Here is a 27,026-nt window from a genome sequence, read left to right as displayed (position 1 = left end):
CGCTGGAGGTTAACAGTAAATAATTAAAGCGCAGCGCTTTGAGCGCATGCGCGCGCCACATCCATATCGCCTCGTTTGGACTCGGTTAGAAACGTTCATCGGCGAGGCAGAGGAACGCTACCTACGTCGGCAGATGAAACCGTCAGATATTTGCCGTCTTAATAATCGCGTTGGCCGAGCGACGAACGAACGAACGAACGAACGAACGAACGAACGAACGAGCCTGGCGACACCGCGGGAAAGAGAAAGAGAGGAGGAGAGAGAGGACATCGGCGTATCGACTAGCACAGCGCAGCCCGGCCACGGGAACTCACACACGGGATTCGTGACTTGCGTTTCATAGCGCGTCTTCTTCTTCTTCTAGCGGTTTCGTTTGTCGGTCAATTAGGCCCTAGAGCCGTGCATCGAGCGCCGATCGACTGGCCGCCGTCGATTCCGATAATGGGCCGCAATTTCAAGTGTGTTTGGCCAATGGCGCGACCGCCCGGTAGATATCCTATAATTAATGAATAACGGTGTCTCTTTCTCTCTTTCACGCGCGAGACCCAGCCCGACACTTCACATAATAGTCATTTGACCGCCTAATACAACCGGGACACCGTTCCGGGGGCCTTTTGCGAGCCGCGCGCGACATCGAGAGGCCCCGTTGTTGCTCTTCCCCCTCTCTCTCTCTCTCTCTCTCTCTCCCTCTCTTCTCACAGTGGTGACACTCCGGCCCACCGGTGGGAATTCGCGATTCCACCGGGATGACAATGCGATGACGCGGCGGGAGCCGCGACAGCTTGCAAGCGGATATTCGTGCCTACTCTAGGTACCGTTAACCGCGTCTCAAGGCCCCCTTTCCCGTCCCGTCTACGTCGCCGTCGCCGTCGTCTCCTCCTCACGTGTCCTCGCCACCTCCTCGCCACCGTCGTTCCTTCCTCACCGCGAGAATCCTGTCCTCTATGTGGGACGGCGGGAAACCCATTTCCGCGACCTTGCTCGCGACATCGGGATTCATGTCATGTGATGTCATGTCCGTCTGCGAAGTTTTGTCATAATTTTCCGCCGGTGTAGAACGTAGACGGCGGGCTTGGTCTGTGGAAGAAGCTGGAAAGTCGACTTTGCGGGCGGCGCTCTATAGACTGATCTTATACTTTAACCCTTCGGTAGAGGCGCGCGCGTGATCTACGAGCGTAGGGTGAGAGGTTATGTATTACTGTAGAAAGATACATGGTTTTTGGTAATATATACGCGGTCTACTTCCAGCTAGGGGTTTAGATAGTACGTGGATGCTTCTATAAGGGTCGATAAAATCGGTTGTATAAAATGTTGAGACGAAATTAATCTGCCGGTAAAAGCACGTCTTCTATCTTATTCTAGGTACCTAATCTATCATGACCACAATGTAGACTGACGTCAACTAGCGCTAACACTTCGTCAATATTATAAGTCCTTACTCAGCAATGTAACTGTTATGTACGACATGTGTCATGTAACACTTACATTGCTCTAACTAGAAATCATAATATTTATTTATCTTATACAAGAAACGATTCCTTTGATACATAACGATCGCACAAAGTACTCTCATTTATATATATATATATAAATACTGATTTTTGTTAATTTGATGATTTTGAAATGTCCAAAGGTCGATAAGTTAACAAAAGTGAGAGCACTTGTAACAATATATTCTTAAGACTTAAATCTTAAATAGAATAAACAAGTTTTGTACCACTTTTTCATCCGACAATTAGTTAACGAGATATTGTAAATTGAATATTGAAAAAGTTACCAAGTTTTCTTTAAATATGTCAAAAAATATTAGGCGAATAAAAAAATGTTTCAAACAAAAGTTGTTGAAATTAATTAGTAGAAAGAGATGATATAATAAAAAATTGGGATTTCCATTTAAGAAAAGTAATGACCAGTGAATATCTCGAAAGTGGCGCCGTCTGTAAACAAAATGATATAATTGTTTTATGTCCCCACCCCCCTTGAAACTTTTCCAAAACGCTTCTTAGTATCTTTCATATTTTTCGAGATTTTGATCTGGCTCATTTAAAATAGGACACCCTATATCGCATTTTGCTTTATATGTGAAAAACTGAACCATTATGATCTACAATGGTAGGTTAGCTAGCTAGAATAAGATCAAGTACGTGCATTTACTGACAGATTAATTTCCTCTCTTAACATTTTATATAACCGATCCATCGGCCCTTCCAGCATCTATGTACCATTCAGGTCTTTAATTTTCTACGCTATTAACTTTGTACCAAAAACGACGATTATAAGCAAAAATGAAAGTAATATCCTGCTTATTTACTGAATCCAATTTGAAAAACCTCTCGCTTAGTAACTGTTAAGGGAAGCGATAATTTTATAAAACGTTCATCCTGCATCTCTGAAATAAGACCATATAAGTGCTCATATATGAATTTCTCCTCACAAAGTAGCCTGAAAAATCGTCTCTCAAAATATCGGACAGAGCGCTGAAGAAGCACCCTTACAAGATCAAACTATAAACGCTGTATGAATTGGCTTGTCGTGTCGCAACGTCAACGTTCGCAGCGGCCGATACTCGGCCGCGACTCATTGTCGAGCCGAGTTTTTCGAGGCTTCGGAACGCGACGGCTTAAGTAATAAGCTTAACGCGGATTCTCTCTCTCTCTCTCTCTCTCTCGGCGGTTATACGAGTATAATAAGGGTCTCTCCGCAGAAGGTTAAGGAAGGTCAGTGAAATCGGTCGTCGTAGGCTTCTCTCGTCTATTCGTGCCGGCCCCGATCCTCCGTCTGCGGATCGGCACACGCGAGGACGCCGCGGCCGCACACCGAGGCGGCTATTTCCGCGTGTCACGAGAGAGAGAGAAGTACAATCGACTACCCGCGGACGGGCATTAGCATTCGAACGCCACCGGTGCCGCGCGCGCGCGCGCGCACGATGGGAAACTCACCTACCGATATGCCTCACGTTCGAATAACAGGCGGAATGCCGATACATACGAGGTCGTAACGAGAAGCCCCGAGAAGCCGTAAACCCCGTCCTTTTTCGTTGCGATCGCTACCTTCCACGCGAGTGCGATGCGAGTGTCACATTTGCAGGGGACTTTTTATGGAGCGTCCCTGCACCGAGGGAGAGATTAAATCACGTCGAGGGCTGCGTCGATGCCAATCGAGATCGGCAAGGGAGGAGCTGGTATAAAAAGTCGCGAACGGGGGTGCTTCAGTGGAGTGTGAAAGAAATAAACGCAGCAGAGAGTATTACAGTTTCATTTTCATATAAATCTTTCGAGTTTTAGCGTGTTTCCTATGGCGGCGCCGAGAATAATGCTCTGTTGGTGGAATTTATCTCGCTGAGAAATGCACGATAAATTTTGCCGGGAAACGTGATAAATGTTTTAACAGCAGATTTCAGTTCCTGAGATATAAACAGCATATCTAAGGCGGGAAAATAATAAATTAAGGCGGAACATCAATTTGTTTCTTGGTTATAAAATTCTACGTAGTAATTCTTTCCTAAAATCGACGTATATTTGGAAATTTATTTTTCAATTCCAGTTTACATTCAAATTGGACATAATGTGACTCGGCTCCATTTTGAACGGACTTTCATCGTTGTCGATGCGACGCGAAAAATAATCGGTAATAGAAACTTTTTTAACGACATTTTAAATTACATTTATAGATAGAGCAAATATACTATGTATTGAATTAATTGTTACTCAACAGTGTGAGTTTGTTTTTATCATATCGCTGCAGCAACAAATTTCGACCAACAAAGCTCTATTTCGCTTCTTCGAAACGTTGACGAATTATTTCAAAGCAATATCTACATTATACAGGATGTTTTTAAAAAAAGGAACTTTAAGAACAGATAGTACTCACAAAATGGAGGAAAAAGGTTTTAATAAACGAAAAATGAATATTGCCGGAGTTGAGAACAATTATTTATTTTAATTAAAGCAAGTGACATGGACAAATTAAATGAAGTTAAACAAGTGACACAGGCAAATTACATGAAAGAATACACAAGAGCACCGGAAGCGAGTGAGTCTCATTTGCTTCAAAATCAAAATAAACTATTGTTCGTAACTCCGACAATATTAATTTTCTGACCCATGCTTTTTTCGAAGGATTTCCTTAAAGTATCTCTTCACCGATAAATGACGTGAACAAATTACATTAGAGAATTACATTAGACAAAAGCATCAGAAGTCATTTGCTTTAATGAAAATAAATAATTGTTCATAACTCCTACATTGTTAATGCTTCGACTCATATTTATTAGAATATTATTTTCTCCTCCATTTTGTAAGTAGCATCTGCCCTTAAAGCCTGAACCCTTTCCTTAAACACTACGGGGTTTTTTTTTTTTTTAATTAATTTTAGCAAGTTCTTAAAATTTCAACTTCGAAATTTTTCAAAAAGTTTTTATGAAAACATTTATTTACTTAGTTATTTGCGGAATTTATGATAGTATATGTACGTAGGAACACGTGTGGAAACATACGTCGTCGCGATTAAACGCCGAAATGGCAATCTCGACACCTCGGCGGGCATCGGGATCGCGAGGGGTAGAGTCGAGTCAACGATCGGCGGTATCGATACTCGCGGCGATGCCGCTTCGCCGCGGCTCGGCAAAAAGAGTACGCGCCGCGCGCGTCCGCCAGGTGCGTAATCATTTCTAATGAAACGTTGTCATTTAACAGTGCGATTGTAAGAGCGTAGAAACGTGTTTTCACTTGCGCGAAAAACGGCGACCGTTAATGCAGCGGTAAAGACGCCTCTCCCGTTACGGCGCGAGCGTTGCGCGAGCGCGGAATACATAGGGAACACCTTGTCTTGCTCCAACGATGCCGCGTTCGCATACCGCGCGTGTACGAGCGCGCGAGCGCGCTCGTGTGTCCTACGTACTACGCCGTCGCCACGGATTTTATACAGCCGACGCGGACGCTAATATACAGCGTGCGTGTAGAACATTCCCTCTAGTTTTAAGAAAACGCTCAAAACAGACACGCCCGACACGCCGCTCTCAGCGCTCGGCGGTTATCGGCTGCTTCGCGATACGCGATTACCCGCCCGCGGCGCGTTGTTGCTTATCCCCCGACGATATTTGCCACACACGCTCTCTTCGCTTGCGTGTCTCTCCCATTTCATCTCACACGGCAACATATGACTTCGAGAGCTCGGTGCATCCTCCCCGAATAGACTCGCGTGATGGTCGCGACATAAACTTTACGAATCCTTCAACCATCCAGTAGATGCGCACCTTTTTAGTGTTTACATATTCGCGACGTATTTCAGACAGAAATATAAAAGTCAATCCTCTTTTTTCGTTTTTTACAACATTTAAGATATTACACTTTATGTTTAATAGATCATATTATACATATGGTATATAACAGTATAACTTGATATTGTATAATAATAGTATATATAAATAATAGTACATACAATAATAGTACGTATAAATAATAATACATCTTATATAATTATGAAAAGAATTCTGTATACATATATACGTATATACAGAGTGTCCGGAATCTTTTGGAAGCGAAAAATTGTGAAGATCAATCAGATCAAATTGGAAAGGAAAGTCATGTGCCATTTTGCAAAAATCACAATAGTTATTAAGTTATTAAAGTTGAGAATTGGAAATGATTAAAAATGACCGCATTTAGAGGCTCTTTTAATTGATAACTTGAAAATTTGCAAAATTATAAAGGACTTTTTTGTTCAGAATGACCTAATCTACAATTATATGACGGCTACTGTGTCTAGCGATAGATGTGAGTATATTGAACTTTGAACCCTGAATCTTGAACCTGTTACTAGGCATAATAGTCGTCATATAATTGTAGATTAAGTTATTCTAAACAAAAAAATCCTTTAATATTTTGCAAATAAGTACACAAATTTGCAAGTTATCAATTAAAAGAGCTTCTAGACGTCTCAATAATTAATAACTTAATAATTATTGCGATTTTTGCAAAATCATTTTGCAAGATCATTTGACTTTTCTTTTCAATTCAATCTGATTAATCTTCACAATTTTTTGTTTCCAAAAGATCTCGGATGCTTTGTATATACATATACAAAATGTTTAAAAAAATGATTGCAAGTCATTAAAGGCAGATAGTACCCAAAAATGGAAAAAAAATGTTTTAATAAACATGAGTCGAAAAATCAACAATCGGAGTTATGAATAGTTATTTATTTTAATTAAAGCAAGTCATTCACTTAGAATAATACTTAGAATAAGATGTCGTTCTTATCGTATTGTGAAAATTTTGTGAAAGCTTTCCGTAACTATTTACTTTTCACGAATGATATGTTACTAACGTTTGCTTGGTGAAACGTATGTATAAATAGGAAGAAAATAGATGTTTGTTTACATTCCGAGCAAGAAACTTCTTTTTCAGAAAAGAATCTTTTTAAAATATAGTGTTTTCTTTACCGATAAATAACATGTAAACGAATTACATCAGAGAATACAAAAGCACCAGAAGTCATTTGCTTTAATTAAAATAAATAATTGCTCATAACTTTGATATTATTAATTTTTTGACCTATATTTATCAGGACTTTTTTTTTCGTTTTGTGAATACTATTTTACCCTTAAAGTCCTGAACCTCTTTTTTCAACACCCTGTATAACTTATATATAATTTTATACAATCATTTTCAACGAGATATTGTTTTGTCTAAACCTTTCTTTTTCACATTTCATTCTACATGACGGAGAGAGAGAGAGAGAGAGAGATGAGCGCCACACGAACCGCTTATAAAGGATACAATCTTAGCACATCGATTGATAAAGTTGCTAGCAAATGTAGGTCGACTGCGAAATCAAAAACGAAGAACATTCCCAGACGTGGATGCGTGTCGCACTGCGTGTGGCTATTAGCGGCTCGCATCATCGTAATGAACGATCGCAGCGCCGTGTTATTAACGTAATAAACATACAGGGAAGTGATGATAAATTTAATTAACATAATCAAGCCGCGGCGATACCGCCGGAGATAAGCAGCGCGATAAGAACCAGTCAAGCGGGACAAGCGGAACAGCGCGAAAACACCTTGCGCGACACTCGTCGTCGTTGTCGTCGCCGTCGTCGTTGCTTCTGTAATCACAGGCTGAGCATCGCGCTCACGCGACTGCGAGTTCTAACAGCGTTCGGATCCGCGCTTACAGCCGACCGGCTGCAGGCACACTTCGATGCAGGAAGTTTCAGCATGAGGATTCGAGCGCCGATGTGGAAGCCGTCGCGCGCTCAGCATGTGTGTGTGCGTGTGTGTGTGTGCGTGCGTGTGTTATTGATTAATTTCCGACAGACGGACAGACGGACAGACAGACGCGTCGCGCGATCGTTCAGACGGTCCTGGCTCTCGTCGTGCGGCTCGTGCCGCGATTACCCCGCCGAGCACGCCGGCATTAGCGGCCAGAGGCGGCGGCGGGAGCTGTACGCGAGCGCGAGATCGTCAGTTTCCGATTGAGCGTGAGGGGCTATTTATCGCTAAATCGTATGGATTATCCCGGCTCTCTAATGGCCGGGCAGAGCGAAAACGCACCGGCACTTAAGTTTTCATTACAGCCCATGTACCCCTATGGAGAGAAAACCTCTCTCCCTCTCTCTCTCTCTCTCTCTCTCTCCCCCTCTCTCTCTCCCCCTCTTTCCCTCCCCCTTTGCCTCTCCGTCAGCCGCTCCTCCTCTCGCCCGTGGACACGCTCCGCGCAAAAAAGGGTACTCGATGCGAATATACGGTAATAAAGTTGATTTACAGCTAATGATTCCCGACGCGGGGTATTAAGGACGGATGTTTCAATTACGCATTACGACTCGACTGCTTATTTCCCGGAGTAATTCGCTGTGACGCGACGCGCGCGACGCGACGCGACGTGACGGTGCCGCGTGAAAATAGCGATCAGCATTTATGGCCGCTTCAATTAATTATCGGCGATCACGCTCGCCGGTGATCCGCCTCGAGCTCGCGAATGGGTAGAAGGGAATCTGAGGTATGTTTTCGCGAAACACTTCGTTCCTGTATTTATCGTGAAGGTGGCACAGCGCGAGAACGAAATCGCGAGACGTTCCTTCTAGAGCGTAGCTTCCCCTGAATTTCACTGAGATCAGAGAAATATATTGCATTTAAGAAAGAGAGAATAGTCTTCTCTTCTGAGAGCAGCCGAGTGTATCCTCCAGCGTTCCGAAATTTCCGCGTTAACATTCTCCGTCGCGAATGAATAAACTTAAGTGACGTTATTATTGTCGGAATAAAGTTCCCCGTGCAGTTGTGTGATGAAACATTTTGCGTAATGATGGCAATTTTCGTCCGCAGATGAGATTACATTAGTGCAAACTACTGCGCGTGTTTGAGGCCAGGCATGTCGACTCGCTATGACAGATCAATATAATCTAGCATGATGTCAAAAATTTCAGGTCGATAGCTTAACCTGAGAGGGAGAGAGAATCATAGTGAGTTACATTAATGTCAATAAAAAAGAAATAATGTCGCTGTATTCTAGCAATCGCCTTTGCGTTGTTTTTCTTTTTGAAGCAATAATAATAAACCGTATCATTACAAAATGATTTTTAAACGACGAAGTATTTCTCAGACTTCACTGGCATGTGTAGTTTACTGTGATTTACTCTCTTTGTATTTCGATTATTATAGGAAAAAATACACGGTTTGCAAAATCGTACATGGCACACAAAACTGAAGAAAGATTATCTCTATCTTTTTTAGTACAAACGATTACAATGATTAATTGAAAAGTTTTCACACCGAAATTCTGAACAGTCTGCCGACGTGTCTCGGTTTCAGGATGTTTAAAGAAAAAGGATTCAGAACTTTAAGGACAGATAATACGATATTACACTTTATGTTTGATGGATATTACATGTATGGTGTATGATAATATGACGATATATATATATATATATATATATATATTGTATAATAGTGCATTTTATAATTATATTTATAAGAAGAATTCTATATATACATATACAGGGTGTCCGAGATTTGTTGAAAACGAAAAATTGTGAAGATTAATCAGATCAAACTGAGAATCAAACTGAGAAGAAAGTACCATTTTGCAAAAATCGCAATAGTTATTAACTTATTAATGAATGAAAATGACCACATTTATAGATCCTTTTATTTTAATTGACATATTCAGGATTCAGAGCTCAAAATTCAATACACTCATATCTATCGCTAGACACGATAGCCATCATATAATTGTAAATTAGGTTATTCTGAACAAAAGAGTCCCTTTTGCAAATAAGTACGCAAATTTTAGTACACAAGTTATCAATTAAAAGAGCTTCTAGATTATGGTCATTTTTAATCATTAATAACTTAATAAACTATTGGACTTTTTTCAAAATGATCACTTGACTTTTCTTCTCAGTTTAATCTGATTAATCTTTACAATTTTTCGTTTCTAAAAGATCCCGGACATCCTGTATATACATATACAGAATGTTCAAAAACAAGGTTTTAAAGGCATTAAAGGCAGATAGTACTTACAAAATTGAAAAAAAGAGTTCTAATAAACACGAGTCGAAATATTAATATTGTCGAAGTTATGAGCAGTTATTTATTTTAACTAAAACAAGTGATTCACTTACTTCTAGTGCACGGCTATACATGAAATGCATTTCTGCCATTTCTTGATTAGAGCAATATATAATTTCATTCTTACCGTACTTTGTGAAAACTTTGAAAGCTTTTCGTAACTAATCATTATTCACGAGGATATGCGACTAACAATTATTTGTTGAAGCGTGTGAATAAATAGGAAGAAAATAGATGGTTGTTTACATTCTGAGCAAGAACGAAGAGACTTTTTTAGGGATTCCTTTAAAGCATGATACTGTCTTCGCCGATAAACGACACAAACAAATTATGTCAGAGAATACAAAAGCACCAGAAGTCAGTAAGTCACTCGCTTTGATTAAAATAAATAATTGTTCACAATTCCGAAAATATAAATTTTCCGATCCATGTTTACCAGGACCTTTTCTCCTTCATTTTACAAGCACTATCTACTCTTAAAATCCCGAACCTTTTTTTTTTAAACATCCTGTATATTGCCGCTAATCGATATTAAATATTACTCATCGATTCATCGGGCGATGGTCGTGACCTACGCAAGCACACTGAGTCTCACATCCTGCCGCGTGTTCCGACCCGATGACCAACGACCCCTCGCTCATAATCGCGTCCGAAAGAGATTTCCTCGCGCCGCGAGCAGCCGAGGAGCTGCTGCAGTCGATGCAGGCAACCGATCATTATCGTTGTACGCGCGTAACTTTGAAGCCGCGAGCCTCGTAAACACGTACGTGCGTGTCGAACAATGAGGCAGGAAACGGCAGAAAAACAGAGGTTTGAAGACAGACGGCGGCGGGAGGGAAGAGGGAGGCAGGAGGAGGCAGGGGAATGAAGGCCGCGGGTTCAGAGAAAATGCATATATATGTATGTGTGTGTGTGTGTGTGTGTATTGTTGAAACGCACAGGTGGTTGGCCTGAGGAGCGTCAGTAGCAACAGCGACATTTGGCCGCTGGAGAGACCAGAGGGCATGCCAGCCATCCAGTCGTTGGAAGTGATGTGCGGAAAAGACCACATGGACGTCCACCTCTCGTTCTCGCAGCCTTTCGAAGGCATCGTCTCGTCCAAGGGTCAACACGCGGACCCGCGATGCGTCTACGTGCCACCGTCCACCGGCCAGACGTTCTTCTCTTTCCGGATAGCGTACGCCATGTGAGTTTACGCGATTAGCGCTTGAGTGGAAAAACGAAAAGACGTAATGATACTTCCGTAAGTACGTATAATCGCGGGTATCGTTGAAGCCGAGCATGAGAGCGTGAGAGGATTTCTCCTGTCGAGCTCTCTCTCTCTCCCTCTCTCTCTCTCTCTCTCTCTCTCTCTCTCTCTCTCTCTCTCTCTCTCTCTCTCTCTCCCTCTCTCTCTCTCTCTCTCTCTCTCTCTCTCTCGCTCTCTCTCTCTCTCTCGCTCTCGCTCGCTCGCTTTCGCGTTTATTCCTATTCCCGTAGCCGTGGAATTAACGATATTAAAGCGCGAGATTGTTCCGCTGGTGCCTCATTGTGTTTCGATAAGCTACGCTGTCTACCAGCCGCGAGCTATGTGCTCGCAATCTCGACTAAACGCTAAGCTAATTCCCGTTTTCGGCCTTTCGGTTGATGCAGGCTAACACAGCGTGAAACCATGTCGAGGGAAAAGATATTGCGTCAAGATGAGAAGGATGGACTAATGACAACCATCCGCGAAATATTAGACTTGATAATTTCAACAACACGATAACATAAAGGATGTGACGTTGTCCGACAACGTAACTCTTGTCAGGCGTTTTTTGGACTTTTAACGTGAGCAAAACACTAATTAGTAGCTGACGTATCAAATTTGAAAAGAAAATTTTGTATCCAGATTTTACAAAATAACAATAATTTTCATTCACGGGAAATTCTTTAGTGTATATATGTATATAAAAAGAATTAGGTGAAGCATACAGAAAAAAGAAAGAAAAAGCCAATGTAATAAATAAAAAAGCAATGATAATTAACAAATAGAATTAATTATATGAAATAAGAGAATTTTAAGAAATTATCAAGAAAGAGAAAAAAAATTTTAAGTGATCGCTCAAATTTTAATTTCTTAAATTTTGAGAAAAATTATAAGAAATAATAGAATAGAAAAAACGAAACTAGAAAAGATGGAAGAGATAGTTTCTTTTTTAAATAAACGAAATAATGAAATAGGAAGATAAAAACAGAAAAAAAGAAAATGATGTAAAAGAATATTTTTCTTGGGTGCTGATGATGTTTTAAAAATGTGTAAAGTATTTACAAAACGTCATGGAGTTAGCATGTAGAGAATGAGGAAAAATCATGAAATTGTATTTGATTTAAACACGCAGGATTTATGCATACGATATGCATATTGAAAAAATATCAATTTATTTTGTAGAATGAAAAACAATCGAAAACTCGATGACGAGAAAGGATTTTTCTGTTATGCGGTCGAAAACATTTACCTGAATGTTCGGCTTCATTAAAATTCGATTGATATAACTAAAAAAAAACTCGATTGAATAAACAGCTCTCGCAGGGATTTTTATGATCCTACAATCGACTTTTAATTTGATCCTTAAAATAATAGAAAATCAAAAATTAATAGAAAATCAATTACACAAACCGAGTTCTTTTTCCATGCAGACAGTATATTGTACAGATATTTAATATGTATACCCATTTAGCTGAATATTTCGCGTAAAGTCAAACAATTCAACTGTAAAACCACCAGTTCATTTTTTTAATTGATTTTAGTTTTAATTAATTTTAAATTAAAATTTCAGCTTCAAAATTTTTTGAAAAGTTTTTTATGAAAATTACAAAAACATTTATTTATTTATTTACAGATTTTATGATAGTATTCTTTGATATACATAATGAAGAAGCAGAAAAATAAACTATAAAGAAATCTCCTAAAGTTAATAGAATAAACAATAGTCTACACATCTGAATGCCTCAATTCGAGAAAGCTCGTATTAGGCAATGTCTGAAAGCGTTAGTTAATTGACCTAGAATATTTATTAGATATCGTATAAATTCGATTAGAAAAATTGAGTCTGTCATATGTTATACGTTGAAATCCAACATGGAGGACATTGCCTGATTGAGCTCTATCAGTCACAAGAGACACAAGTCCGTTAGTGTACTTGAATATTCTGCTACCTGAAGGCCAGCGAAATTTCGATTGTAAGAACCGAGAAAGAAAGATCCCCGTAGGATACCAGCCAATCAGCCCTCAGCTATCTCAAGCGAGGTTTCGCGCGGCTGAATATTCAGACGAATATTTCTTCCATCATGATAATCATTTCCCGTGATCGAATTTTCGTCTAGTCCCCCATTCAGTTATACGAGCTGAGATCTTTCCTTCCAGGCGAGCACGTGAAAACAGTGAATACCCGCGGAATTTCCGGGCAGACATATTGACTCAGCCGCACGAGTCGCGTTTAAATCTTCCAAACTAGCCGTATTGGAAGATTTCTGACCTCGGCGAGGTGCCGGCGCGGCCGCAGCCGAGGCTCAACGCGGATAAAAGAGACAGACATATCGTGTTACTTGACGCATTCTCACCACGTAGTCTCGCATATTCACGCACATTCTCACCGCTCACTGCGCAGATGCGGAACGAAGCCGGACATGCACGGGCAGTTTTACGAGAACACGGTGGTCGTCCAGTACGACAAGGATCTGCTGGAAGTTTGGGACGAGGCCAAGCGATTGCGATGCGAATGGTTCAACGATTACGAGAAGACCGCGTCGAAACCGCCGATGGTTATCGCGGACCTCGACGTGATACAGCTGGACTTCAGAGGTAATACAGAGCGCCTTACGATTATGCTCCCATCAAACGCCACCTCTTAATGGAGATAAATCGCCGGCGCGATACTCGCCGAGTATCGCGCCGCCGCCGCCGCCGCGGCGATACTATCGAGACTACCGCGTGACATCCGCGCGCGTGCACGAGGCGCCGCCGATCGCCATCTGTTGCTGTAAACAACTCTCAAGTGCAATCGCGCGCGCCAGCACGCGCTCGGACTTTTATGAGATATCGCGGTCGAACAGCCGAGCGATCGCGGCCGCGCGGAGCAGCTTTTTTGTTCCTTTTCTTTTTTTTTCCTTCCTTTTTTCCGGCCTTTTTCTCCCTATCGCGGTAACGAGCGCCAACGGTGAAATTAATACGGTCAGAGTGATCGCGCGAGCCACACGCGAAAACTCGCGCGAGCATTCGCGGTTTACCGCAGGCAGATTCCGTGGTCACATCGGTTAATTTCAGTTTGCGCGCACGCACGTGCATACGTGCGTGTGTGTGCGTGCGCGTGCGCGTGCGCGTGTACTCGTCGCAAGCGGCGCAAAGCGAGCGTGCCACGTGCGACGACGCAACGTGCATTACGGCGAGACGCTATAATCCCCCACCCTCCCCCCCGCCCCGAGAGATAACAAGAGCGATCGTGTGGAACTGAATGATACGCCCCCGACGTCGCGTCGCTTTCTTCGCCGTTGAGACATATATAAGCGAAATTGCGAGACCCCAGGCTGCCACCTCTGTCCCTTGCCGCGGTCATCTCGACAAAAGGATGCTAGAAATAGGATGTGTTGAAGATACACGCGAAATACGGGAAGGAAAAGTGTTGCTCGAAATAACGTGGCGATGAACGGGTCGAACACTTTTCGGTCGAAGGGAACTTCTGTTTCTTACAGCCGAATTTAAATAATGACTACTAAACTACAGATTCCGATTGCCTCAAACGCAACCGTCTTTGATCCGCTCATCGTCACGTTGATTTAATCGATCCTTTTTCCACGTACATTAAGAAAGGTAAATGTGTACATAAGGTCCACCTCCTCAAAAATCCATGACTTTGACATATGTTGTTAAGGACATATTCCTGAGTGTTATGCAAAAGATTTTTATCTTGCAGTATGGAAAAATATCAGCTCGATAATAGACACAGTTATCGAATACAGCGTAATTCAAAAGCGCATTTACAGCGCGACGCCTATAGCTCTGTATAATTATAATTAAACAATGTAATCACCTAACCAGTTTCTATTGTTACATATGGATGGATTTGATATACGATGCTTTTTGTTTCTGCCCAAAGAACAACTTAAAAATTGTTGAAAGTAACGAAAGAGGAGGGGAGAGGGGGTTTCAAAAATGTTTACATTTTGCGAAATCTGAATACACACTTGCAAAGAGTATGAAATAAACTACAACTTTCATGTGAACCATTTTTGCATATACCTCGTACCTTAAAAAAGATATACGCTGAAAATGAAATATATAGTTTTTTTCTTCGAAGGGTGGTTTCACCCCCTCAGATTGGAATTTCGCACAAGCAAAGAATAATTTTGCATTACGGACGAACTACTTTACTTCCACACAAAGTTTCAGAATCTTTTGAATTTCCTGGTTCCCTAACCTTCCTTGTCCGTAAGATGACCTCAGCAGCAACGTGCGTCCAAGTCGAGATGATTGTACGGAGCTGACTCACTTAAACCAAACAATTACCATGAAATCTTATTGGAAGAATTGACTCGAAGCAAGAATAAAAACTGCCGCACTCAGAGTCGCAATAGTAAATGTTTAATTAAAAACTGTAGCGGGCTCTTAACACATGTACGAGTGAATATTTCCATCGATGAGAGAAATTTGTTCCCGTGACGGTAAAATATGTCACAGCCTCGGGCTTCGATTTCGAAAGAGAATATTACAACTCATCAATCCGCGATGGAAGAATCCACCGTGCGGCAATAAAAAGCCGCTCGAGTTCGAGCGACCGGGTTGTCAGCACCCCCGATTAGGATGACCATATCCCAGTCATAAAAAAAGAGTAAAAGACGGGTAAAAAAAGGAGTATAAAAGAGTACTAATTACGGTCCCAAAAGAGTACAGTAAGTAGAACACAAAATCATATGAAAGTCAAGGTGACGTTAAATAATATAAAAATTATATCATTTTGACGTCAAAATGATTTTATGTTTTATCTGGGACTAGTGATTAATGGATTACTAGGTATAATATTTAAAATAAAACATAGCGAGTATTAAATAAATCGAGAAACATTAGTCAAACACATATATTTTATTATATCATTAAGATATTTTATAATTATATTTTGCACTCCGTACATCGCCTGACAATTTCGGTTTTCACTGTGTCGTTACCAAAGAGCGGACATCAGCGCCGTTTTCCGCCCACTCACAACGCCAGAGCGCTACGCGCCAGTGTCGATTGTGCTGCACGATTTATACGAGGGCAGTCTGAAAAGTTCTCGGCCTAACAATGAGAGAACATTGTTGTGCCGTGAAATATGTTTTATTTTTCGATATAATCTCCTGAAACTTCAATACATTTATTCAAACGTTTTTCCAATAATTCAATATCATTAAAGTGTGATTCCGGAAGGTTTTTCTCGCTCTGGTGTATAGTGGTGGATCCAAGTTTCATCAACAGTTATGAAACGACGCTTGAAATCCATTTTATTTTGCTTAAAACGATCCAAAACGTTTGCTTAAAACGATCCAACACGTTTGAGAAATATGCACTCGAATTGCGTTTTTGGTCAATTTTTAGCAAATGCGGCACCCATCTTGCACAAAGCTTTCTCTACTGGTGCTACTACTACGAATGACTTGACAGAACGAATAAGATTTTAAATGGGTTTATATGAGTTTAATATATCAGAGATGCCACTTTCCAATACAATTATAGTTTGACAGTTTCTAATGCCATGTATGTGTCAGGTGGAGAACTTTTCAGACTGCCTACGTAGTAACTAGCGGTGCACCGTTGCGCAGGCAGAACCTCTACGCACAATCGATATTGGCGCACTCTCGCGGCGCACAAATGCTGTGAGTGATGAAAACGTCACCGAAGTCTGCTCTTTGGTCATTATCGACAAAGTATAATTAACATTACGAAAAAAAGAGTACGTACAAGAGTACGATACGTAAAAAGTAGGGAGTACTCTTTTTACCACCTTAAAAAGAGTATATATACTCTTGAAAGAGCACATATGGGTCACCCTACCCCCGATGGAACTTTGCTCAAGGAAAGGCAGCGAGTAAGCGACATGTTTCCGTCATTGTGTCGCAGGCGACAACGTGGACTGCTGGATGGAAATCCAGCACGGCAAAGGCCCATGGGCACCACCGGTATCCGGAATCGTGCCGCTCGGCTCCACTCTCACCCTGGTCGTCGCCATAAACGATTACCGAGGTAACGAGCGACACGCAGCTCTCTCGAGGCTTTTACACGAGGCTTTCCGGCCGACCGGCATACGGGGGAACGGGCGCTAACGTAACTGTCTGTTGTTAAACCGAGCGCAGGTGAGTTCGACATGCGGGTCAAGTCGTGCGTGGCTTCGGACGGCGGCGGTCACACGATACAGCTGAGCGACGAATTCGGCTGCGTGCTGAGACCGAAGATGATCAGCCGGTTCTTGAAGGCGCGTGGCTCGGACGACCGTGCGACCGTCATCACCTACGCCTTCTTCCACGCCTTCAAGTTTCCAGATGCGTTGAGCGTTCATATCAAGTGCAAGGTACCGTGCGTGGTGCGCTCTCGCTCGTGAGAATCTCGTGTTCCTGTTCGGGGGAAGCAGCTCCTAGATCGCAGCCTCATGCGGCCTCGAGTGGAAAGCAGATAAAAGCTCGCCGACGAGCGAGAAACAATCGCGTCTTTCTGTTACCGAACAATTAAATTTCTATTACCGCAAGCAAAAACTTGCCTGAACATTCGACTATAAACATTCGTGTTGAAATTCGTTCGAGACAACTGAAAACGATATTTATATGCTGCATCTGCTCAATGACGCTTGCTAAACTGTCGTCGATAAGTGTGCGCAGAACGACATTATGTGTTTGGTTGATTTAAAAATTAGCTACATAAAGATAAGATGATATGTATATTCCTTTAACATTTCGTCTCGATTGTATCAGGTACTTGAATAAGTTTCCGCCGTTTTTCGTTCAAATTTATATAATTTAGTAAAATAGAAGAATAAACAATACATCATTCAAAGTATTTCCCGTCGTTAGCTATAACATTTTGCCACTTTTCAGGCAACAAATGAATTCCGCGATAAAAAAAAATGTACCTCTTTTGAGCTGATCCACTCATCGAGCCAATTTTTCATATCCTCACAAGAAGTGAAGTGCTGCTCCGAAAGACCATGTTGCATCAATCGAAAAAGATGGTAGTCCGATGGCGCAAGGTGCGCCGGTGAATACGGCGGGTGAGGTAACGCATCCCATCCGAGCAGTTCTAATGTTTTCCTTAACCGGCCCCGCTACATGCGGTCGAGCATTGTCATGTTGAAAAATGACTTTGTCATGCCTTTTGGCACATTCTCGACGTTTTTCTTTCAATGATCGGCTCAAATTGACTATTTGTTCTCGATAGCGATCAGCAGTGATGGTTTTATTCGGTTTCAGCAGCTCATAGCTCATATATCACACCTTTTTGATCCCGTCAAATACTCAGCATGACCTTTCTTCCACGAATATCCCATGAATATATTTTGCCGTTGATTTCGATGGCTGACCAGGCTTTACTAATGATTTTTTTTCTTTTCGGATTATCGTAATGAATCTATTTTTCATCGCCAGTAATGATTCGGTGCAAAAATGACTTTCTTTTCTGTCTTTGAAGCAATAATTCGCACATGGTTAAACGTTTTTCAACGTCTCTGTCTTTCAAAACATGTGGCACCCAGTAGTCTTGTTTATGAATAAATCCTATTGCTTTTAAGCGTTTGCTTATAGTCGATTTATCAACATTTAGTGATTCCAACAATTCCTTAAGCGTTTGATGTGGATCTTCGTTCAAAAATGTTTCCAACTCTTCGTCTTCAAACTTTTTTGGTGCACCACAGCGTCTTTATCTTTCACGTCGTAGTCGCCATCTTTAAACCGTTGAAACCATTCTCTACAACTTCTTTCGGATAGAGCATTGTCACCATAATGTTTCACGAGCGATTAAACCATGATTGTAGTACTTCTATACGGATGTATTAACATCTTAAATAACATGCACACAGTACTGCTAACATCATCTATCAGTAAACGGCGGAAACTTATTCAAGTACTTGATAGATGAATTTCAATGCATGATGATTTTCCAGTGCAACCTTAATGCTGTTTGATTGACACGGTTTTAACGCAGTCTGCGACGAAATATTTCGATACTGTACACATTTGCAGCAATGTAAATTGAATTATCATAGATCATTTTGTAGAGATAACACTTTCTTTAATTTAAGATACAAATGAAAATAATATAAGGATGTCCCATTTTAAATGAGCTAAGTGAAAATCTCGAAAAATATGAAAGATACTAAGAAACGTTTCGGACAAAAGTTGTATGGTTTTAAAGAGGACATAAAACAATTATATCATTTTGTTTACAGATGGCGCCACTTTCGAGATATTCACTGATCATTATTTTTCTTAAATGGAACCTCACATTTTATTATTTTTTCGTATCATGTTATTTTCATATTATAATGTTTTATTATATCATCTTTTTCTATCAATTAATTCTTTAATTCTTTGCTACCAATTAATTTAAACAACTTTTGTCTGAGACATTTTTTTATTTGCCTAATATTTTTTGAGATATTTAAGGAAAACTTGATAACTTTTTCAATATTTAACTTACGATATCTCGCTAACTATTTGTTGGAAGAAAAAGTAGACTACTAGACTCTATTTAATCTCAAGAATATATTATTACAATAGTACCCTAACTTTTGTTAGTTTGATTTTGAAATTTCCAAAGGTCGATAAATTAACAAAAGTTAGGACACTATTGTAACAATATATTCTTAAGATTAAATAGAGTAAAAAAGGTCTAGTACTATTTTTTTCTTTCGACAAATAGTTAGCAAGTTATCGTAAGTGACATGTTGAAAAAGTTAGCAAGTTTTCTTTAAATATCTCAAAGAATATTAGGCAAATGAAAAAATGTTTCAGACAAAAGTTGTTCAAATTAATTGGTAGAAAAAGATACTATTATATAATAAAATATTTAGATTTCCATTTGAGAAAAGTAATGATCAGTGAATATTTCGAAGGTGACGCCATCTGTAACCAAACCGATATAAGAAAAAGATACTTATGTCCCTCTTAAAACCATACAACTTTTGTCTAAAACGTTTCTTAGTATCTTTCATATTTTTGCGGATTTTTGCCTGGCTCGTTTAAACTCAGGAACACCCAGTATATTCGTGTCATCCAGTTAAAAATAAGTTGATGCCAGAACTTCGTCTAGACGATCATCTGTAAAATTTTATGCAGATAACAGCGAAAGCGCTCCTGTAGAATATCGAGCTAAGAATCTTTCTATTGCTAACAATCGCGCGAGTTTTTATCTGGTCCCTCAGCAAGAATAAATTCAATTACACGAACCAAAAGTTCTCCTTCCATGCGATGAATCGCCGACTAACGAATCTCGAACTATTCCCGCGGAAAGGTGGAGATATGCCGACACGGTTGCTTGGATCATTGTCAGCTGAGCGGTTCCGTAGCTCACTACGTTCAAGAGAGAAAAGATCAGGTGCAACCGCAGTACATACAACAGAGCACCGCGGCTTCCATCGTGCCGCCCGACGACAACAGCAGCGCGGGTAAGGAGCACGTGGACGCAGCGATGAACGCGGACCAGGCTGACGGTTCTCTATACGACGACGTGATCCAGAACGGCGATGAGATGACGTCGATCGGCGGCCATTTCCTGGACGTGGAAAAATCAATCCCGAAGGCGCAGGCACAGACGAGCGATCGGCTACCGCCGAGCACAATCGAGCCGCATCCTTATGAGAGCAGCGAGCTTCACTCCGACAACGCCGACATGTCGAAGCCGTTTATGGTAAAATTGTCAAAACTAGGGCTATCAGTTGTTTATTTACCGACTTATCTATCTATTTACACGCGAAATTCGTACCTCGTAATGCGCGAAAGTAAAAACGGAAGTAATCCACGAGATCATTGTCTTCGTTTAACCAATTGCTAAAATGTTAAATTGGCGTACGCTGTAAAAAGAGCGCCTGACAAGCAATGTTTAAAAGTACCGGTAGAATTATAAAATGCAGCTCAATGAATCTAGAATATTTTTGTCATGTAGTATTAAATGTGTAGTATTGTACGTCGCGTGTTATGTTGTATACGGTTTCAATTAAATATGCGGATTATATTTGGAGCTTCCGTTCTTCATAAGCAATAGACCTCTGAATTTTTATCTTCCAAACGAATTATACGAATATAATACAATTTTGTAATATGGATATTCGAATATTCAAACATTTGAATCTTATTACGCTCATCAAAATTAATTTTCAAGAGCTCCGATACTCCGAAACTTCGAATAAAATTTTAAAATTCGAAACTTCAGAGTCGAATTATTCGAAGCTTGGAACTTCAACTTTAAAGCGTCGAAGTTTCGAATTTCTGAAACTTTGAGCCGTTGTATTCGAATACGACAGAATACGGGAGTGTGAAGATTGCACAGAATCTTCCTGCACACCTCAAAATTATTTTTGTCAAGAGCTTCGACATTCCGAATGTATAAAGTCAAATTATCCGAAGCTCTTTCTGAGCCCGAATTTCAAACGTCAATTATACCAGAGTTTCGCAGCTTTGAAGCTCCGGATTTCACGAGCGAATTATATCGAAAACATTCGGAGCTTCGAGTACACGAAATACTACCAAAGTAAGCGCTACCAGTCGCTAACCGGAGTACATGGACGCTCCTCTTCCAGGAACCACCGCGGATCACTAGATACGAAAGCGAGCAGGATCAATTTCCGCACGGGCCGCGTAACCTAGAGGAAGACACCGGTGCGATGCCGACGATGCCGCTGTCGGCGACCGCCCGGAGAAGACGCTCCGTGGTGGTGTCGGACAGGAAAGTGCGCAGCGCCGATGTCGGTGTCAGCGGCATCTACGAGGTCATCTCAGAGGCGGACCTGGCGTTCAGCCCAGACGCGCATACCGAGGCGGTGACGGTCTTCCAAGGTAGGATACGCGAGGAGGTGGTCTACGGGATCTGCTTGCCGATGCCGGGCTTCAGCGCGCTCTTCATCGTGGTCGCGCTCTCGGCGGTCGTGTCCGCCCTCGTGGCCGGCGCGATGCTGCACCGGCTGCAGGCGCAACGGGAGGCCGCCACTGGCAACAGGAAGAACGACGCCGACGGCGTGCACACGGATGCCAACGGCTGGCTGCCTTACGGCCTGCTACGCGTGCGCTGCACGTCGCGAGCCGCGCACCCTGAGGAGCTGCAGCAGGAGCAGGCGACGAGCGTGTCGCAGGTCGCCGCGTCGGACCCGTCGGTCGAGCGAGGTTGAGGACAGCTGAGGGGGCGAGCCCGTGTCGGTGAGAGACGCGGCAGACGCGCGTCTGGGAAGAGACAATGTGCAATAATACGCTGTACAAAGTATCGTAAGTGCGGAAGAGGGGTCGATTTTGCGCCGAGAGCGAGCAATCTCTCGTGAGTGGGCTGAGAGAGAGAGAGAGAGAGAGAGAGAGAGAGAGAGCTGCGTGTCGCAGGGGCGAGAGGGCAGGAGGAGAATGCGAGGGAAATTCGCGTCAGTGTCTTTTTCCGAATGTCCTCCTGCGAGTCGCGATCTGAGTTCGCATTGAGTTCACGCGAATCGCAGTCGTCGAGGACTCCGTCTCTCTCTCTCTCTCCCTCTCTCTCTCTCTCTCTCTCTCTCTCTCTCTCTCTCTCTCTCTCTCTCTCTCTCTCTCTCTCTTTCTCGGCACATGTTAGCGATATTTTCACGCTATTCTGTAATCCCGTGAGATGCGGCTTTTCGGTGCCTACGTCGCAGTGAAAGTTCGAGCGGATCGGTAAATCCTCCACATCTGAGGTCGTTTAACTCGAGCAGGATCAAGTGAGAACTCAGAAATGATATTTCTGCCGCCGCGATCGGAAACATTCGTCTCATAGATGTATTTTGTACTCATAGATTATTTTTTATATAGATGTAAAATTGTTCTCCATCTCCATTTTGATTCCTCGACTAAGATAACTTAAGATAGTGAGGTTAAAGGGAGGTACGCAATTACGCATTTTTCATGGTGGCTAATGTTTTTATCTAGTAAAAAGAAACATATAAAGTGGTAACAGAAAACAAAGTTTGTGCGCAATTTATATGTGCATTGACTGAGTTTTTCTATAAATCCATCGCCGAGATTGGTCGTATTTTGACTCAATGATGAGCGGCTGCCGAGAGAACTACACGGGTGCGCATGCGCGCGAGGGAGAAAAATTACATGTACTCTCTTATCTTACTCTACCTGGCACAAAGTAGAACAAGATAACGTTGTGTCTGTACATTCTATATCTATGGTCTGAACATTTGACTGATTGAAAACTCGCTTGAGGTAACAATTGATAGATTGAACTTTTTAATTGTTTTAAACATTTACGTTGCAGAAAAGTACAGGAATTCTCGCGTCTGATTTCGCCCGAATAACAGAAGATCAATTGCACAAGCCAAGCATTTCTTCCCATGTGCATTTCTCAATTTCAATCAAAAATAAGTTTCATGAGACTTTTCTTTCTTCCTTTTTCTCCTATCTCCCCCTTCTTTTCGAAAATACACCAACTACTTCGGAAACGTGTCTCTCCAAAGACCGGAGGTTTCGAAAGCGCCGCATTTACAGGAATTACAGAATAGACACGCCGACAGTAATGAGTACGAACGAGCGTTTCTTAGAAGCACTCGCAAGTCGGATCAAATCCGCGACAGCATAAAAAATCATGAGAGTATTTATCGTCGTACCGGTAGGTCGTGTTCTCGCGGTGATTTGATGCCTTAGTTTTATTAATAAAAACCGTGGTTATCGTGAAGAGGAAGTAACCTAAGAAAATAATATTGAAGGTAATCATAATTATTACATTTAGCAGTGTATACTCGTAAGAATGTGGAGATGTTTCTTGTCGTACAAATGACACAAAGATACACGACTACGATCGCTTTGGCGCGCATGCGCGCGTACGAACTGTCCTCTGGAGACGTCGGAGGTGTGCGTTTTGGAATCCCCTTCGGTCGATCCAACAACGAACACAACACGGCGGGATCATGAGGCGTCGCCTGCGAGATCTATATAAATAAGTGTTTCTCTCTCTCTTTTATTTAGATAATTAAACAGGTACTATTATCGTTTATACGAGTCTCTACTCCGAATCGTTCGGTTCTACTGCGTTTTTTTTTTGTGTATGCTGAGGTCGTTACGTTTCGTACGACGATTTGCTCTAAGGAGGCTAAAAGTTATATTTATCTCGGATGTGGCAAGATGTGTATAAAATATGTTAACAGTCACTGTTAGAAGAACTGACACGATGAAAATAAACGCGCGTTTTAATTCCCATCTCATCCGCTCCTGAATCTTCTCGGGCTTACACCATCCGCGGGATATTTGTCGGCGCAACGTGCATATAGAAGAGGGTTTTCCGCTTTATTCCTCTGCTCCTTCCCCCCACCTCCCCCCTCACTCGTTCCGCCTGTAAATTCCACATAAATGAACGGAATGTTTGAAACTGTGGAATGATATATCCAGCGAGAATATACGTTACAAGATATGAAACATTCCTGTGCGTTTTTGACAAGAGTCTTTCTTATCCGCAAGCCGCAAGCGTGCTACGCTTTACGATCGAGCCTCTCTCCTTCATTTTACTTCTTTCCTCTTTACGCCCGATACACACACACACACACACACACACGTAAGTAAGCGCATCGGAAATGTCTGTGCGGAGAGAGAAATGTCTTACGTGAAAATCCCTTCTCAAGATTCTCATCCGTTGCTACGAAAGCGTTCCTTTCCTCTTCGAGAGACGATCGGAAGAGACGTCGGTAAGCGACGTTAACGGACAATAAATCGATCTGAATTGACGTTCCCCGTTCACTTGCTCGTCCGAGTAACTCTGCGAAAGTTGCCAAGTAATAATATTTAAGAGAATGTTGTAGACCTTAAGTAACCCGTGCGTGTATACACGTGTAAAAAATTCGTCGTACACTTCTGTCGATCGAGCAATCCTTAATCTAAGCGTGCGTGAACGCCACTGAGAGAAAGAGAGAGAGAGAGAGAGAGAGAGGAGAGAGAGAGAGAGAGAGAGAGAGAGAGAATCTCTGAGGGCGCGAATTGTGGCGTCAAATGGGAAGTATCAAACGCGAAAAAGAGGAGGGAAACATACGCTCGAGCAAAAGTGAGGCGACGAATGCGACTATTTAGTTAAAAGATTATACTTTTATTTAATATAGATAAATACATTAGTGGCAATAAATATATTTACAGGACCTTGGATATATACGATCGAGCCCCGATTATAATTTATTTTTGTATACAACGGTGCTTGCGCACACACACACACACACACACACCCACACACACACACACACACATTGATTTCAACCGCTTTCATTGGTTAAATAAAGTAACAAAATAGATTAGTACACACGGGACAGTGTAGACACTGCCGAGGTGAAGACGCGCGACTTCCTGAACACCTTCCGTACTTTAAGCATCAGCGTTGAGTATCGATCGATTGAACAATTTTGGTTGATGATCAGACTTAGCACCGAGTAAATCGTGATTACACGCAGTGATCGCTTCGCACAATCGTATTATATTTATATAATTTATATTACTTTAATTTAGATGATTATGCGCTGATAATAATAATTGATTTCACCAATCGATGGAATTATCCAGAATTACATGTATGACAAATGTATGATAAATTTCTACGAAATTAACACCCTAAAATGCAAATCTTTATGAAGTTTACGCGCCGTTTGTTTGTTTGCGACTCGTCCATAAATAATTTCCTTTCGACGTGGGCAGATCATGGATAATTGATTTCAGTACGTAATCTGAAGAAAACACACCCAAGAGACGCTTATGAGGACCGGAATTGTCCGTTTTCTTTGTTTGTTTATAACTTCCTTTTACAAGATGGAGAAAAAAGTCTTTGATGAATAAATAGTGGACAATCGTTTCAATACGTAATTGAAAGGAGAACATTCTCAGGGATGCTCGTGACAATGTTCGTGCCGCTTTTTTTATTTGGTCGTAACTTCTTCTTGCAAAATGAACAAGAAGAAATTATTTATGGACAAGCGTGGACAAATGAGTGCCGCGTGAATTTCATGAAAATTCGCACTTTGGAGTGCTAATTTCACGTATCTGTATGACGATTGGTTAATTTTCATGATTAATTCGCCGATTATTTGTTTCAACTAAAATCTCAATCAATTAATGCCCAACACTGTCAAATACATACGACTATCTTACACTAGATAGGTCACGCTGCGAATATAAACTAATGACTGCACAATTATGTGTATAACTTATTGAGTCGCCTGTCACTTCCCTTGCATTTTTAAGAACTAATTTTTCTTAGCAATACTATGTCGATCGCGATAACAAGAACTGAATGACATTATCGGCTGTACTCTTTTTCGTTTTCGTACATCGTTCGATTTGTAAGGCACATGCGAGAGACGAGTCGTAAATTTAAATTTATCTCGTCACCAGATCGCGCCGCTTATTGAGGATGATTTATGTAGCACATCAGCGCGACATTTTGGCATAATCTTTCACAACTTTGAAGAAGCCATAAAAACGTCACGTGTATTAACGTGACGTGACGTGTATTAAGTACTTTTTTATCATTATCAAATATCCCTCATGCTCGACGCGGCACATTATCTGCTAACGTGCTCGTCGTTGATTGTATTAATTTACCGATTGAGAAACAATGATACACACACGCACACACATATACGATATCTTCATATTTCATAAATTTATTTTATCCGTATACCTCATATATATATATATATATGTATATATATATATATATATATTTATATGCACATGTAGGAGAGATTCAGCCTGTATACGAAATTCAGCCTGTAAGGTGTTTTTAAGGATGTAGGTACGTAATAAATAAATAATAATACAATATTATTAACAATAACGCACGTCATTAACGTTGCTTAAATGCTATGTATTATAGGCTATTCTCGTAAAATTTCAGCCTTATCGTTACCCGGACGCGCGTCGGGTAAAGCATTATTAAAAACGAAAGAGTCCCAAGTACCAAAAACCAAAAAAGGAGGAGACTAAGTACGAATACGCAGGTAATAAACGCTGAAACAGGTTTGATTATCTTTGACTAAATTTGCGGCGTATCGCCTGTGTGTCGTCTGCGAAGGCCTGAGCCGAAGTTTCTTTACGACGAAGCACAACTCCACGGAGGTCGCGTTATGGAACGAACGAAGGTGACGCAAATGCTACGGTGTATCACTCGGCTGTAAGACAATACCGGTAGTGATACTCCGTCGGATAGCCTCTACGAAAAAGAAAAAAAAAAAACAATTGACCTAAAGAAAAATAGACGAAATTTCCGATGACCAAGTTCCGCTGAAATTTC

At 41.4% G+C, this 27,026-nt stretch overlaps 1 protein-coding gene across 2 annotated transcripts in view; it reads left to right on the top strand.

Annotated features, from left to right (window-relative positions):
• The window catches only part of m (zona pellucida domain-containing protein miniature), a 64,646-nt gene extending 37,665 nt beyond the window's left edge, over positions 1–26,981 (top strand). The window contains exons 2-7 of one of the 2 annotated variants that reach the window (XM_025298626.1): positions 10,510–10,754; positions 13,198–13,391; positions 16,680–16,802; positions 16,913–17,127; positions 20,058–20,453; positions 21,343–26,981. In XM_025298626.1, the coding sequence (XP_025154411.1) occupies positions 10,510–10,754; positions 13,198–13,391; positions 16,680–16,802; positions 16,913–17,127; positions 20,058–20,453; positions 21,343–21,927 (1,758 nt within the window). In that variant the 3' untranslated portion in view covers positions 21,928–26,981. The remainder of the gene's footprint in view (positions 1–10,509; positions 10,755–13,197; positions 13,392–16,679; positions 16,803–16,912; positions 17,128–20,057; positions 20,454–21,342) is intronic. The other variant, XM_011144276.3, reaches the window with a different exon arrangement.
• Positions 26,982–27,026: the final 45 nt, after the last annotated feature.

Source organism: Harpegnathos saltator, unplaced genomic scaffold (genome assembly GCF_003227715.2).
Source record: "Harpegnathos saltator strain DR-91 unplaced genomic scaffold, Hsal_v8.6 scaffold228, whole genome shotgun sequence".
Classification (NCBI taxonomy): domain Eukaryota; kingdom Metazoa; phylum Arthropoda; class Insecta; order Hymenoptera; family Formicidae; genus Harpegnathos; species Harpegnathos saltator.
The sequence above is the reverse complement of the archived record's forward strand: the minus strand, read 5'-3'. Positions and strand labels throughout refer to the sequence as shown.